At 45.4% G+C, this 17,170-nt stretch overlaps 1 protein-coding gene across 1 annotated transcript in view; it reads right to left on the reverse strand.

Annotated features, from left to right (window-relative positions):
* WDR72 (WD repeat domain 72) overlaps positions 1-17,170 on the reverse strand; it is a gene marked incomplete at its 5' end in the record, with an annotated part of 66,435 nt that overhangs the window by 14,678 nt on the left and 34,587 nt on the right. The window contains 3 exons of the mRNA XM_083475648.1: positions 10,661-10,817; positions 11,914-11,996; positions 14,953-15,038. Coding sequence (XP_083331774.1) covers positions 10,661-10,817; positions 11,914-11,996; positions 14,953-15,038 — 326 coding nt within the window. The remainder of the gene's footprint in view (positions 1-10,660; positions 10,818-11,913; positions 11,997-14,952; positions 15,039-17,170) is intronic.

Genomic DNA, 17,170 nt, shown 5'->3' on the forward strand with positions numbered 1-17,170 from the left:
AGCTTTCAATACTGTTTCCACAAGCAGGAGCTGCTGCTGCTGGAAGTAACCATGATTTATTTTAGGGGGGCAGGCTTTATGTGTTTTGGGGAGGCAGAACTGAGTTATCTGTGACGCATTTGGTCAGTTAGTTAAGTATTTTATTTATTTACTTGGTTTAGGTGGGGCAGCTACCCCCCTGCCATGCCCATGTGCTGGAAGCAGAGACCAACATTTCCCTGCCTTCCCAGCCAGGGCCCCTCCACCAACCATCTACCACCCCCATGAGCACACAATTTCTGGCCCTTAATATAGGCCCCAAGCAGAGTACGCCAAGAAGAAAGAGAAGAAAACAAAGAAGAGAGATGACAACAAGGAAGGAAGGAAGGAAGGAAGGAAGGAAGGAAGGAAGGAAGGAAGGAAGGAAAGAAAGAAAGAAAGGGAGGGAGGGAGGGAGGGAGGAAGGAAGGAAGGAAGGAAGGAAGGAAGGAAGGAAGGAAGGATAAAAGGAAATGAAAAGAAAAGAAACAGGAAGAAGAAAGGAAAGAGAGAGAGGAAAAAAGAAGAGGAAAAAGAGAAAAGGGAAAGAAACAATAAAGAAAGATAAAAAGGACTTTTTCCATCTGCCAGTTATTTTTTTAAAAAAGAACAAAATATTTAAGATAACATCCACCACCTCCACTTGCTGTTAAACCATGTTTATTTTAAGTGTCTCAAAATCATTTGATTCCTCTCTGACTTTTGACACCAGTTTCAGGGCAAACCCATTTAGTAATTGTTTACCCTCACAAGGACCCAGGGAGGGAGGCCAGGACCAGTATTCTCCAGGACTGATGAGGAACTGAACCACAGAGAGCTGGGATGGAGGTGGAGGGAGGGAAGGAGGGAGAGAGCAAGAGAAACACTTGCGAGACTGCCTTATAGATGAAGATCATTGCCCCCCCCCCTCCAGCTTGGGCAACTTAAGCTGCTCCCAAATGCCCTGATTTTGTCTCCATTCATCCACCGTGTTGCAAAGGGATTTGATCCAATTCATTTGGCTGTTAATGCAGCTGACTTGACAACTAGCCTCCTGTTAATTCTGGTGTGGAGGCAGATGTGTTGAGACCAGGCAGCGATCTCTCCCAAATCAGCACGAGACAGGAGGCTGTGACATCAGGAATTGATTTTGTTGTAATTGCCAGAACCCAAGAAAGGCCTACGGAGATGGGGGACGGGACACATGATCCAAAAACTAGGGTGGGGAGCTTGTGGTCTTCTAGATGTTGTTGGACCTCCATCACCCCCAGCAGTAAGCAAGGGCCATGGTCAGGGAGGAGGATGGGAGGTGTAGTCCAACAATAGGTGGCCCAACACAGCCTTTAAATTAATGTAAAACTTGAGGCCAGCCTAAGACATTTTGCTTCCTCTAGCAAATGGGGCCTCTACCTCAAGTCAAGGTGAATATGCTGAACACGACTCAACTTATTTTGGAACCTGATGCAGAAAACCCAACAGGCTCCTCTCTTTCTTCCTGACAATAAAATTACAATAATAAATGGAATAATCAATAATTTGCTGTCTTTTCATAATATGCCAAATCAGCTGCCTGAGGCAGTCACCTTATTCTGCCTAATAGTACAGCTGTCTCTGTTCAAACTGCAAGTGGTTCATAAGAAGAGCCTTACAAACATGCAAACGTACGTATCTCATGAAGTGAGCTGTAGTCCAAAAAGCTTACACCACAATCAATGTGTTAGTCTTTAAGGTGCCACAAGACTCTTGGTTGTTCATCAGACTTACGAGCTGTATGCAATAAGATTAGCCTTACAAGCGGACAGAGCAGGGATCTCTGTTGAGGATCAGAGCAATGAGCACGAGACTTCCATCTGATTCAAACTGAGAGCTCTCTTTGAGTTTTATCAAAAGCCAGAGGAGGCTTAAGCAGCTGTCATCTGCAAAATGTCATCATAGTGCATCATCGTAGGGACACTGTGGTGGTCAACTGCCACAACCGTCAGTGTCAAACAGTAAAATTTCAGACCATGGAGATCTGCAAAGACTTGGACTTGATCTATAACTACAAACTATCTATCATATCTATCAATCTACTGAATCACTCAGTAGATTTGCAGGTGAAGCAATACACAGGCTCCATGGCGCTGCAATTATTTTCAAAATACATATTTGGCAAGATGTATAAATCGTTGTGCAAGAATCTTCAGGTTACTGTGCCTATGAGTAGGTATATACAAGTAGACACAAATTTAGAGCAGTGATAAAAGAATCAATCGCACAAGAAACCAGCATTTGGTTACAGTTCCTCCAACCAACCAGAAGACACCCCACCTCATTTGGCCTAGTGGAGAAAAGGTCAGAAAGCAATTTTGAATAATAAACGAGACCTCCTGACCTCCTGACCCAAGTCTGGCAGGGTCAGTGGCAGCCCTTTTCACCAAATGCTGATGGCAGAGACACAGACAGCTCCACTAATGAGCTCCTGGATAGAGCAATTGCCAATCTGGAGGTCACTGGCCTGCTGCTTCACAGGAAGGAGAAAGTGATGCTCTATTTGCCTGAAAGTGGAAGCCAAGGGGGTCAAGGAAACCCAGAATGGAGTTGTTCCTCCTAAGACCAATCCCAGTGTGGGCATGATCTCATGAGGAGGTAGCACATCACCAGGTCCACTGGAGAAAGACCACCAGCACATATCTGCAGTGCTGCCTTAGCTCCCACTCAGTGTCATGGACTGGCTAGATGCAGAGGAATGGTGGAAGGCACCAGTGGGGGAACCCCGAGAGAAGAAGGCTCAGAGCCTGTGGACTGGTAAGTGGATGATGATTAGTGGTCAGAGGCAGAAGACTGGGAGGTGGTGGTGTTGGAAGAGGTAACAGGGTTTAGTGAGCAGGGAGAGGCTGTGGCAGAAAGAAGTGCAGAAGCAGAAGTGGAAGCAGAAGAGGAGAGAGGCCAAGAGGCAGAGACGAGTCAGGCTGGTGAAGATGCCAGGGTGTCTCCCTCTCCTGCTACAACAAGCTCCCCTTCCCCCAGTATCCCAGGACCAGGAGAGGTATCAAGTGGAAAGAGAAAAGACAGGGGCCTGTGTAGTCTCAGATTGCTTGGGAAGGACCCTGGTGAGGAGGAGATTTAGTCAGGTGTGGGAATATGAGGAACTTCACTCTCCACAATTGCCTCATAGGGGCAAGACCTACCAAGAAGAGTTGCTGAGCTCCTTAGGCCTGGCACCCCCGAGCAGGCCTTGTTTCTTCTAATAAACTTCACTTACTCTTATTTTTTGCTGGTTGGCTCCTTGATGCTCAGCCTCTTCATTTCACATGTATCAGGAAAAGACTGACAGGCTCTTTTTGATCTGCTTGCATTGGGTCAGACCCAGGGATCAGCTAGAAACCTCAGGGAAGCCCAGCACTGCAGCAGAATGGAAATAGCTGCATCCACACCCACACATACCATATTAGTCTCCAGCCAAACATTAAACATCAAATGGTCTCAGCTCCTGTAATTTCTATCTGTATAATCACTGTGATTAATAGCCCAAAGTTGTCCATCTAGTTCAGCATCCTGCTTCTCCCTACAGCAGCCAGCCATAGGCCCGAATGGAAGACCCACAAGGATATGAGGGCAACAGGCCCCCTCCTGTTGTTTCCCCTTCAGAAAATGCCATTCAGTGGTACACACATCTCATGAACCAGGAGGTCCCATCCATGTGGGGCCTCTTGCATGAACTTGTCTAATTCCCTTTTCAAAGCCACCTGACCTTGTGGCCATAGATGCACCATGTGGCAGTGCATGAATGAGTGTGAAGATTGACAAAAGTGACACTCCTCTCTGCCCACTGTTTGTGCACCATGCCTGATTTTACAGCCTTCTACCATGTCCTCTCTTAGTTGCTCTGTTTTCTAAACCCAAAAATCCCCAAACGCTTTGGCCTTCCCTGCTACAGCAGATGCTCCAGCTTCCCATAGAGGGGAGGATTTTCTAAATGCAGATTTTCAAATTAGAACAACCACTATATTTTAAAAGTTCCTTGTCTCCTTACTATGGAACCCCTAAGCCTCATTAAAGCGATTTGTAGCAGTTTGCTTTCCCCTTGTGGTTTAGGTCGTTTGCGCGCGCCCCCACCCCACAAGAGTTCTGGTTCTTTTCCAGATTTCTGACCTTCTTGAATCTGAAGCCAAGCGCATTTGCAGACAGCTGCAACACGAGAGCCTCCTCGTCCTCCCCTGCCATTGACCTTCAACCTGATCTGAAAGAGCCACCTTCTCTCTGAGAGAAGTTATTCATTTACTGTAATAGCCTCCAGAGCAACGGCTGGCAATTGTGCCCAGATGGGATTCTGTGGGGCTTCCAGCTCCAGAGCCAGCAGGAGGCTGCAGTTGGATCAGCTGGGGCTGCAAAAGTTGATCTTTAAAAATATGACTGGTGTGTGAAATTAAAGGAAAAGAGTGTGTGTTTCAGGGCAAGCAGGGCGGGAGGAGGGATTAAAAACAACAGTTCCTATCATTTTGCCTGCGTCTATTCTCCACTTACTGTTCCTAAGCGGAAATCTAATCATCTCTGTTGGGGACAAATGGGGAATCTGCAGTGCAGCTTTTCCGCTGGGCCAGATATATAAATGCGGTGGCTCTTTCATTCAAAAGTGCAAAGAAATGAAATGGACTGGATGGGGGGAATGGAAGCACCAGCTCTGCAAAGGCGAGCTGCAGGTGGCGATGGAGGAGACAGCTTGTGAGGCATGGAGGGCATTTATCACAACCCCTAGACAAGTTATTGAGCTGTCTGTGAAAAACAGGAAGAGTTCTCGCAGAAGGCAGTGGCTGAGGCCCTTGATTGATAGAGTGAGATGATGCAAAGCTGTCTGATGGCCTCTCTGTGAAATAACGCAGAGGAACTCAAGGTCTTTCTTGACAATCCCTGACCACAGATGAACAGCTACTTTATTACAGCGCAGGGAAAGGTTGCACCTTGCTCCAGATTCACCCACCCGCCGATGCACACAGTTAACTTCACCAACAACCCCCTGTGCGTTTAAAGGGACAGCAGATTGCGTTAGTTCAAAGGTGGGATTCCCCCCCCCCCCCATGCAACGAAAGTACCGGTAACTGGAAATAATATAGTCAATCCGTACTATGCTGTTCTGGGACCAGGCAAGAATATCGGGGAGCTGTGCTTACACCTTCTGAAAGCTTGACATTGTCAGCCTCTATGAAATGCAGGGTTTTTATTTGTCTTTAAGCCATTTTACAATACAGCGGTACCTCAGGTTAAGTACTTAATTCGTTCCGGAGGTCTGTACTTAACCTGAAACTGTACTTAACCTGAAGCACCACTTTAGCTAATGGGGCCTCCTGCTGCTGCCACACCGCCACGATTTCTGTTCTCATCCTGAAGCAAAGTTCTTAACTTGAAGCACAATTTATGGGTTAGCGGAGTCTGTAACCTGAAGCGTATGTAACATGAAGCGTATGTAACCCGAGGTACCACTGTAGAGAGTGATACCTAAGGGACACCATAAAGGGATCTTCCAAGGCAGAGGTGAATCTCAAGTTTCTGTGCTGCAGCTCCAGGGGCATTGATTTCAGGAACTCCTCCCAAGTCACTTTGGATGTTGTGGGGCATGTCTTCTTGGGGGGGGGCTCTTTTTGCTAACTCCACTCCACTTGGTGGGGGTCAGGGGGGCTGCATCAGGCCTCCAGACTAGACCCCTATTTTAGAGTAATGGCTCTGTGAGCAAGTCAAGTCCTTGACTGGCGTATCTCTTAGCACACACTGTTGTCCCCTTTGCACTGACTGTTTGGTGTATGAGAGAGCAAACTTAAGCAAGCAGCCTCTCCAGCCACTTAGGGATGGATGCAAGAGAAGACTGAACATTCTGGCACCTGAGCCAGAATCAGTCCAGCTCAAATGACGGGAGCAGCCACTTTACAGTTCACAGATTTTAAAAATATTAGCCACTGAATTACAGTTTTATGGTTGGGTTCCTAACACAGCCAAGTTGATGTTTAAGTGAAAGGATCAGAAACGATACTTTCTGGTGACTGCAGCAATTTATGACTGGCAATTTTAGCTAAGAGAATTCAACAAACAAGAATTTTAATGGGCTCTACCAGCTTGATTTTGGGAAGCACAGGTGGACACAGCAGAGAAGGCACCTTAGCTGGCTGGCTGGCTGGCTTGCTGCTCCAGTGGGTTGTTGGCAAAGTTAACTGTGTGCATCAGCGCATGGGTGAGTCTCTTGGTGCCTCTTCTCATTCCTTGGTGCAGTGGACGAGGGTCACATCAAATCACCTTCCAAGCAGCTGAGCTGTCACCTTCTTCAAGCTCTGTTCCTAGCTTCAGCTCCTCTGGCACACAACCGTTCTTAAAACCCATATGCTGGAGAGCACAGCCATTTGGATCAGGCCCAAGGAAGAAGACCCCCAGTTTGACCTGGGAAGGAGAGGACGACTGGGAGCTTCTAAGAGAACTGGCGCCATAAACTGCTGCTGTTATGCTCCTGCAAATGACTCATCCTTACAGTAATGGCTGAGAGGCAAGTGGGCTTCCCCAGGTAGGACCTGAAGCTGGCAATCCTAAACCGTCAGCTCAGCTCATGCTGGTTGTGGCACAGAGGAAAGGCATTCCCTTTCCAGGTGGATTCTAAAAAGGCAGTTTGTGATCTAGCAAAGGCAAAATGTCAGGGGGAGAGAGAAATGGATGAGGCTCAGCAGTGGAGACAGACGGAGGTTAGCTGTGGAAGGAGAGCAGCAGAGCTAAGATACTGCAGAGGGAGCTTCCCATCTCCAGTTTCTGTTTGCTTGTTTGTAATTTATTTTTAGAGTTTCTAGTGGAATGGATTGATGGGTGCATTATGTGCAGCAGATATCAGGCCCACGTGGGCAGATGCTTAGTTGAGGTTTTCAAAAATGCATGGAGTGCATGAAGCACAGATCTTGATGACCCCACCAAATGTCAGGTGGGCCAAAATCTGTGCGATGCTTTCAGATGCCACAACGCAACACCAGGTCCAGTCATGTTTGCAAGATGAAGGAACTAGAAGCAGCAAGTTCTGCAGCAAACCTAAGCATAAAAAGTTCAGGGCAACTTGGCTTCTTCTTCTCTTGCCCAGCCCCCATTGGGAGAAGATAGTAAGCTAAGTGTAGGGAAAGCAGGGAGGCCCAAAATACCCCCGTAAGACCTCAGCTCCAGCTTTTAGTTATTTCTTCTCTACCCTTGTGCTTGATTCAGAAAGCACAACCAGTGCAAAGTGCAGCAGTTTCTGGGAGTGGGGCACCCAGCTTTACCCATCAGTGTTAAAAGTTCTATTAGCTACTGAGTCAAGTTCAAGGTTTAGTTCTCAACATTTAAAGCCCCATTTGGGACCAGGATACTTAGTACAGACCAAGCCAGTCTCTAAAATCTTCCCAAGAGGATAGTCCTTGGTGGACTGCCACTTGCTGACGATGTGTAAGTGAGCCTCTGGAATGCCCTCCATCGGGTAGTTTGTGAGACAGTCACAGTAACAACCTTTCAATGCCTCTTAAAAGCTTAGGTTTATCTAGGTCCATGTTTCCCAAAGTGGGCGATACTGTCCCCTGGGGGGCACTGGAACGATCCAGGGGGGCGGTAGTAGCCTTGGGTGCAATTGGGGAGGCATTGCATAAAAATAAGAGTGGTTGGGATCTCCAAAGAATTGATGCTTTTGAATTATGGTGCGGGAGGAGACTCTTGAGAGTCCCATGGACTGCAAGAAGATCAAACCTATCCATTCTGAAGGAAATCAGCCCTGAGTGTTCACTGGAAGGACAGATCCTGAAGCTGAGGCTCCAATACTTTGGCCACCTCATGAGAAGAGAAGACTCCCTGGAAAAGACCCTGATGTTGGGAAAGATGGAGGGCACAAGGAGAAGGGGATGACAGAGGACGAGATGGTTGGACAGTGTTCTCGAAGCTACCAGCATGAGTTTGACCAAACTGCGGGAGGCAGTGGAAGACAGGAGTGCCTGGCATGCTCTGGTCCATGGGGTCATGAAGAGTCGGACACGACTAAACGATTAAACAACAACAATAACAGTGAGAGAGAGAGTTGTATGAGAGAGTTGTGTTTTGTTTTTACCAAGTTTCATTGAATGTTGTGTGTTTATTGTTTTGTTACATCAGGTGGGATAATTTTAATAAAGAAATAATAGCTATTGGGATCATTCATCTTTCCCCAAAACCACCCACCAGAGATGGAGAGCAGTCAACACCACCTTTTACAGTGGCACTTCCTGTGCCTTGGCATCCAAAGTGTTGCTGCTTCCGTGTGGAGTTTCAACAATATCCTAGCAGAACTGTATCCTTTCTAATGTTTTGGATGAGCCTGGGATGGCGCCTGCACAATTGGATTTTGTGTAAAAATACACAACAAATCTGATTTCTGTTGCATTAAGGAGTTATGTCTGGTAAAATATATGAAGCAAAGAATGAAATAAGCTGCAGTTCTACAGAGTCTTCCATTTTGCTTCCTTCAATACTTGACCACTAATATTAGAGAATATTGGATCAAGGTACAGTTTTAAGTGAATGTCTATGAGATGATACAGTAGCCAAGTTAAACCACAGGTTGGATGATAAAATACAAAATTGAGTTGTGTTCCTTTACAGGAAAGGGCTGTAATATGAAACAAGGGTGTAATGTCTTTCAGTGATGCATATTCCACAAGAGGAGGAGGAGGAGAAATGTGCTGGCAGGGACCTCTACCGAGGTAGTTCAAGAGCACAGTACTTCCATGGAACAATCATGGCTAAGGACCGTTGTCAAACTGTTTCCTTCTCTGAATTTGTCAAATCCCGTCTTTAGAGCCACTGAAGTAAAGTGGCTTTCACCACTTCTGGTGGCAGGAGAAATCCCACACCTCAGCAGCTCAGAATACTCTGCCTCTATTCTGCCACATCCCCTTTCTGTAGCCAAGGAAGAGCCTGAGAGTGAACACAGATATTCACCTCAGCAGAAGAAGAATGGAAGGCCGTGGCTCAGTCCAGGAATGACAGTGGCCCAGGTCCCTCCTAGTCACCTTTTCTGTTAGGACATTAGCCACAGGGGGAGGGGGCACCGTTTGCCTAAAATGGGAGGGTACTTATGGGTGAGGCTTGTGGATTTCATTAAGGTCCCTTGAGCTCTGGCTTGAATCAGCTTGGCTAATGAGAACTTACAGCACCTAGACAAGGTTCTTTTAACATACCAGTGTTGACTTGATAACTGAAGACAGAGCCATGCCAATTGGCCCAGTTGGGTTTTGTGCAAAGACCAAACGGCAGATGAAAGGATCACCAAGCCCAACCACCCTCATCCTCAAGCAGGACACCTTATGACTGAAAACATACAACATGGATCCCTCTCCAGCCTTGGTACAAAAATAGCTAAGGATGGGAAAGGAAGAGATTCCAGGAAAGAAGGAAATTGCTTATATATTTCAACAAGTTTTTTCTAATGTATTAGCATATATCTGTGAACAACAAACTGCCCACTTCTTGCTGAGATTCAGCTGTCAACACCTTTCTTTCCAAGTGGGTTGACACAAGGCGCTCTTCCTGAATGGTGCCTACCAGAGTTCACAATGCACAACCACTTCCTAAATATTTGAACCAAACAACCTTCTAGTATACGCAGGTTACACATGGTGAACTGTGACTCCATGAATGCTCAGGGGTCCCACACTGGTGTAACCTGCACCTGGGGGAACCTGACATGACAAATATTATTTTCTTTTTCTTTTCTCTTTGGCAGCTGTTTTTGTCTCTTTTAAAACGTATATTAGTTTTCTATATCTTGCGGTATTATGACTTTAATAAAAATCTTAATACCAAAATATTGGTGTAGAATGGGGACAGGAGAGGTGAATCCATTGTAAAACAAAAGATAATCCCACATGCATGTCCATATTAGCACAACTGAAACTATCAACCGTGTTCTTTATGGCTGAAAATTTTTAACTTTTCTTAGATTCCTGGAACAAACGTGCTAGCCACAAATCTTCATGACAGACACATGCACACCACGAGATTATGAATTAGCTATGACAGAGAAGATTCACTAATAGGATTAGATGTAAACTTCAGGTCACTTAATTTTAAGGCTCAGCTAATGGCCTAAAGAAAATTGGATATCATCTCATAACATAAATTCTGAATCAGACTTTCCTGCCCATCAACAGGAACACCATTAAAAGTAACAGCAACTAGGCCCACTGTAAAATGAAATGATGCAGCTGTAAAAGTAATTTCCACAATGTGGATTATTCTACCACCAAAGCATAAAAACTCCACATTTCATAGTATGAAGTTATAAAATTGGAGCAGCAACATTTTTAGTATAAGTCTGATCTCAATGATAAAAAATAAATCTGAAAACATCTGCTCATTTCCATATAATTTGTTGTTCACTAATATTATCTATAAAATGGCATGCATCAATTGTTTGCAATCACATTTCCAATATACACAAGAATGAAATACTAGAAGCATTTTGAACATTTACACAAAGCAACACCCTTTCCCCTCCACGCCTTAAATATGGAGATGATGAACAGGAATAGTAGCAGCAACTACCTGAGGGAGATCTGCAATTGCAGGAACTCTGGGACGGAGAACCTTGGTCTTATCTCAGAAATGAAATGCTTCTCCATCCACCTTAACCTGCCCTCACACCAACAGATGAGACACTTACCCAGCAAGGGGTGGCTCTTTATTATCTCTGGCTCCTCGGTCCTTTGCTCCTCCACTTTGGCACTTGCTTGCCCATGACCGTTGGCCAAGGTATTTCGACGGTTTCTCAGGCCCTGCCAAACTTCAGCCAGCAGAGCAGCCTGAATGGCTTCAGTCATCTGTCAGAGATACAGGCTGTCAGTGAGGAGGATGTTAGGCTGTCCTGCCCCAAGCCCAGGCCTCCTTCCCCCCGCCCCTCTTCTCCCAAACACTGCTTCAGGGAGGGGGCAATGAGTAGGGAAGGCCTACTTACTTACCTATGCTTCTGAGCACCTATGCAAGGATGCTCAGTGCAGAGGAAAGGCAAAGCTAGGCTGGCCCTTTGCCCTGCTGCATGGCTCTGTCAGTGGCAACTGGCTTCATGACAGGAGGGGGTGAAGAAGAGGGGCCTGGGGGTGCTAAATCTAGGGGGGGGGGGCTGAGGAGGTGACCAGAACCTCTCCTGCCCATCAGACTGGAGAGGCTGAGAACTTTTCAACCACTTGTCACATACACAGCAGCCAGTTCCTGATATTCTTTGACTTTGAACAGTCAAAAAGAAAAGAGAAAAAGACCTCTCCACACACTGACACATCAGACGGATGGCTAGGCCAAAACTTTCCCCTAGATGCATCACCTTTTTATATGCAAAGCGCTATTTCAGATGTTTGCATGGTCATCCATATCAGATAATTTCTATACATGCAGAACTAGCACAATATGCGAAAGGTTCCGGGCCAGCCTATTCCCTGACACGATCGTCTTACACATGTGTAGGGCAATCACTGGAAATCCGACAGGTCAGCAACAAATATGTCACATGGAGTTTCTGCTCATGGTTTCAGCAGGCTGTGTCTGTGTTGGTGAACTGGTCCTGAATCAAGGCAGAGATCTGGAGGCTGTGGGCCTTCCTAATTCCATCTGCAAAAGTTGCTTTGGTCTGGATTCCCTTGTTCACATGAGCTGACCATGGCTAGATGCCAAAGTGCCCCTGCAGGACACACTATGCTGACAAGGAAGGTGACCCTGGCTGGATTTCGGCACCAAGTGCATCACCAACAGATAAGTGACTGTGGGCTTCTCTGTCATACCAAATGTCTCAGCTACCATATATTGTTCCCCATGCCAGCAGTCTGCAGTGGATTGCCACCACCTATCCAAGGTCTCTTTGCACTTTGTTGCTTCAAGGAAGCCTACACAATGGTTCTCAATGGCAAAAGAGCACCCACTTCCTACCTCTATGGATTGGTCTCTCCAAGACGAAATGAGTTTGACAAGTGAACTGTTCTCTGGTTCATGGACAGGAAACCCCAATATGTCTGCAAAATAGAGGAGACACTCTTTGTTAGGCTGCATCCAGTTGAAGTATAACAATGCACCAGGCCTTTAAAACAGAACCGCTTGTCTTGAAGGCCATGTAAAAGATGATGGCAACATAAGAAAAGAAGTTTCATCCTTGTCCCGGGACAAGGATAACTGTGACTTTAAAGATGAATGGGAACCCTTTAAAAAGTATTTGAAGACGCAACAAAGTGAACTGGACTCCTTGGCTGGTTTTGAATAAACATTCACAAACTTTTTATTGATAATTATAATATATTATAATATATTAAAATATTCTGTTTGCAATCCTGGTATTGTTGACTACCTCTGAACTTTCTGTTTGCAATATACAGCCCACTTAAATTTAATCCACTTGACAACACACATATCAAATCACATGTAACTGAAGTTCCGGATTCCTCAGTTTTGATTTCCAAGGTCCCTCCCCTGAAGAAAATCCATCCTGGGGTGTAATGCAATATGCCCTACGGTCTCCAGTTTACTTACATAACATCAGCGTAGGAGAGTATCTATTTCTCCCAGCTTTAAAAAAACCAATACCTTATTTTTAGTCTTGGTTACCAATGGCTATTTTTCTTATCAGTAAAGAATTAAGGATATAGCTAAATTACCCATAAATCACCCACATATGAGCTATATAAAGCTAAACGGAAAAAGAGCAGTAAGGAATATCTTGAGGATGCTGGAACTGCTAATGGAGCTGGTATAGAAAATGGGAGAAGTTGGTGTGGGGAGAAGCAAAGCGGGGCTGTGACTTAATGGCGGGGCAGAGGCCCCACACAGGCAGAAGGCTCCATGTTCAATTCTCACATACCCTCCAAGTGTCCCAATTTCCTAGGGAGAGTCCTAGAATTACAGAAGCCATCCTAGTTTCTGATTTGATCCTGGAATGTCCTGGTTTTCTTTTTTTCCTTCCCTCTATGTCTCGGAGAACAATTTTTATTTTTTTTATTTTTTATTGGGTTTTATTCATAACAAACAATATAAAATAAACATCAATACAATATCACAGTGTGAGATTTCTCCAATCCCTTGACTTCCCTCTACCCAATCCATGGTTCCATTATATTTATTATTCATTCTTGCATGTCCAGATCTTATTTTCCATCTACATTCTCGGAGAACAATTAAAAGTTGGGGGGGGTGTAGGTGCAAAATTGGAGTCCTGTTTATAGGAAAAATAAAATCCCTGCACCAAGTGAAGGAAATGGTGAAGCCCTTCCTTTAGTTTTGAAGAAAATGGTCACCAATCCACTTTAAATTCTTTAACTGCAATGCTTCTGTAGGCAGCCATTTACTAGGAAACACTTGGAATGTTGATTCCTTTATTGTAAATGAAGCCTTACACTGTCTGCTCAGAAGGAAGTCCCACTGTATTCAATGGAGCTTACTCTGGGTAAAAACTGAGCAGCTTTGTTCCCTGGTCCCTTTCAGACAACCAGCTCCCACCTAACTGTTTCATATTCAGCATCCTTTTGGAGGAAGGGGACTGGTTATTTAAAGGATTCCCCATCTGACTACAGTGGTGCCTCGCAAGACGAAAATAATCCATTCCGCGAGTCTCTTCGTCTAGTGGTTTTTTCGTCTTGTGAAGCAACCCTATTAGCGGCTTAGCGGATTAGCGCTATTAGCGGTTTAGCGGCTATTAAAGGCTTAGCGGCTTAGCGGCTAAAAGGCTATTAGCGGCTTAGCGGCTTAGAAAAAGGGGGGGGGCAGAAAAAAATTGGAACACTCGCAAGACGTTTTCATCTTGCAAAGCAAGCCCATAGGGAAATTCGTCTTGCGAAGCGCATCGAAAAACGGAAAACCCTTTCGTCTAGCGGGTTTTCCGTCTTGCGAGGCATTCGTCTTGCGGGGCACCACTGTATAATTTAGGGCGTGATGTAGGCCTTTTTCATTTCCTTGAGGAATCTGGCACCTGCCTGTCCACTCCTGAAATTTCTTCTGCTGTTTATAACAACAAATGAATATTGACTTTTTGCAGGTCACGTTGGGCAAACTCTCAAAAAGGGGGAGGTTGTTTCATTTAGCTCTGAGCCAAAGGTCTATGGGTATGCTGAAAAATCAAACCCATCTGACCAAGTTGATGCTACAATAAATATATTAGGTGCTACAAGACTCATTGTTAAAAGATATGAAGACAAAGACACGATCAGATTTTATGAGTTTATGGCATGCTGCTTCTGGGGTGAGAAAAGCTGTTGCTTATGAAATAAAATTAAAAATTAAAAAAAATCTTGTGGCCCATGCAGCTGCCAGGAACTGGGAGAAGTGAAACTGGCCAGCTTCTTCTTACATCAGCTGTATGTTTTTCTGCCTGCAACAGGTTATTCATAGGTTTATATGATCATGATATTAAAGCAGGGGTCAGCAAACTATTTTGGAAAAAGAAATGAACGAATTCCTATGCCCCACAAATAACCCAGAGATGCATTTTAAATAAAAGCACACATTGTACTCATGTAAAAACATGCTGATTCCTGGACTGTTCGCGGGCTGGATTTAGAAGGCGATTGGGCTGGATCTGGCCCCTGGGCTTTAGTTTGCCTAGTAAAGAGTAAAGGGACCCCTGACAGTTAAGTCCAGTCACGGACGACTCTGGGGTTGAGGTGCTCATCTCGCTTTACTGGCCAAGGGAGCCGGCGTACAGCTTCCGGGTCATGTGGCCAGCATGACTAAGCTGCTTCTAGCGAACCAGAGCAGCGCATGGAAATGCAGTTTACCTTCCCACTGGAGCGGTACCTATTTATCTACTTGCAAAGTTCAGAAGGTATTAGAGGAACATATGGAAACTCAGGCTCCCTTCTCACAACTCACAGGATGACATTAATGTTTCAGCACCTCGAAATGTGTTTTCAATGCTGTCATGCCTAGAAAACAAACATGAGTTGTGTCTTGTGCTATAATTCTGCACTGTCTCCTGATACTCACGTTTAGTGGACTCTTCATAAGAACTTGTGGTCCCAAGAGATGGTGTGGGTCTCCATTTGTTGCGTGCAGACTCCAGTTTCTGGCGACTGAGGGGAAATGTTATAACAGTCAAAGAGATCAGTGCAGGCAATCCTGGGCTATAGTAAACTTTATGGACCTAAGTTAGTCATGCCCATTATCTTCAATGGGTCTACTCTGAGTAGGACTAACATTGGCTCTCTAACCCAATATACATATATAACTGGAGGAGGACCCTCCCTTAGTGTACAGATGATCAAAGAGTGTGAAGCTGGGCAGCCTGCTAAGACTTCCCAAGAGCCATTTGTCCTCAGTGGCTGCCAAAGAAAGCAGGCTCATTTGCTTAAAGCAACAAGGAAAAATCATCTGCCTGGCCCTTCTCTTGCCCACAGTCCACAGCAAAGCAAACCCCCAGCCTCTTGCATGTGTTGACTTGTCAGGCTCAGTTCCCAGCATCCAAGGAAGCAGGGAAAGGACTGTGCTCCTCATCAATATAAGCTGCAAGTCATGGGAGGCCCCTTTGAAATGACTGGCAGCTGCACAGTTGCCATCTAGACTTCCTGCCTGCCTGCCACAGGCTCCTCCCTCGCAGCCACCTTTCGTCTTGCCTTGACTGTTGGCAGAATTAGCAGTACAATCTCTCCCCTCCCCCCAGCTTTCAAGTTAGTTGTCCTTAGAAGGCCAGACCCAAGAGCCATGTAGGTTTCTTGAAGGACAATGATCATCCACACCAGTTGTCTAATTAGCATGCTCCATTTGGCTCGGCCAAAAACATGGCACATATTGTTTCTCTCCTGCCCAGATGCTGAAGGAGCAGCCAGCAAAATAAATGTGCCCTTGAGTGGGTATGAACAAGCAAACCAACCAAACAACTTCATTTTGATATTCCTGTTTAATGGGCAGGAGTAATAAAAATGCAACTAATCGTGGACTTTCAAAAGGGTAGACCAAACATGGTGTGTGAGGAAGTGTCAAAAGGGTGGACCAAACAAGGGGCCTTCTTACTGCGTCTTGGGACGATGATTCCTGCAACTTGCCAATTTCAACTCCTCAGTTTAATTAATTCTGGGAAATGCCAGTTTCCATGGTCCAGTTTTTTATATGCAAATAGAAAACCAGGAGTGCCCCAACCAGGCATTTCCTGGTCTATATTTATATCTATCAAGGTAGGGAGACTGAAATTTCTCAAAATGTGCACTACAAAAATTGTATGCTATTCAATTTCAAGACCTTTACTAGTTTCCAGGCTTATAATGCCTTATAATGGAGAGGTGCTGAATGATGTCTGAGGTGGGTGGGGATGGGTAACAGATGAGCTCTGTCCTATTGACTGACTCTAAAGGTAAAGGGACCAGTTGCGGATGACTCTGGGGTTGTGGCGCTCATCTCGCTTACCTAGCCAAGGGAGCCAGCATACAGCTTCCGGGTCATATGGCCCGCATGACTAAGCCACTTCTGGCGAACCAGAGCAGCGCATGGAAACGCCGTTTACCTTCCTACCAGAGTAGTACCTATTTATCTACTTGAACTTTGCTGTGTTTTTGAACTGCTAGGTTGGCAGGAGCCAGGACCGAGCAACGGGAGCTCACCCCCGTCACGGGGGTTCGAACCGCCAACCTTCTGATCAGCAAGCCCTAGGCTCACTAGGTCCCAACTCTACGGTCTGTGACACTCTTCTTTCCTCATTAAAAATAATAATAATCTGGTTGGTGGCTTCGGTGAAGTTGAGAATTGGGACAGTGCCTGAAACTGAATCTAGGCATGGGAGATGTCATTAGTTCCTTGGATATAAGCCCAATCGTTATTTACAAGGTTCAGCCTCCCACATAAAGTAAGGTTATGTGGAGACCCCAGTTTTCAACAGTGGCTTGGAATCTGTTTCACAAAATATATCTTTGTTCATGTCTTCAAGCCTAGATGTCATAAAATGAAGCCTAAGCTATATGGGGCTGGCCTTGGTAATTTCTGAGACATTTGCTCCCCTTTTTGTGGCAGCCTATGGGACATGACAATATGTGGAATAAGCACTGTAAAACACAGTTCCATCACAATCATGGCCCAGAAAAATGGTCTGAAAGCAAAAGTGACTAAAGTTCAGTGACTAAAGCAAGGGATTTCTGCCCCTGAGCAGTGGCTAGCTGGGAGTCAACCAACTGAGAACCATCTGTAAGACCCTCTAGAAAGCAAGGAATAAACAGAG

The sequence above is a fragment of the Podarcis liolepis genome (assembly GCF_965112155.1).
Source record: "Podarcis liolepis genome assembly, chromosome: 14".
In the NCBI taxonomy this organism is placed as follows: domain Eukaryota; kingdom Metazoa; phylum Chordata; class Lepidosauria; order Squamata; family Lacertidae; genus Podarcis; species Podarcis liolepis.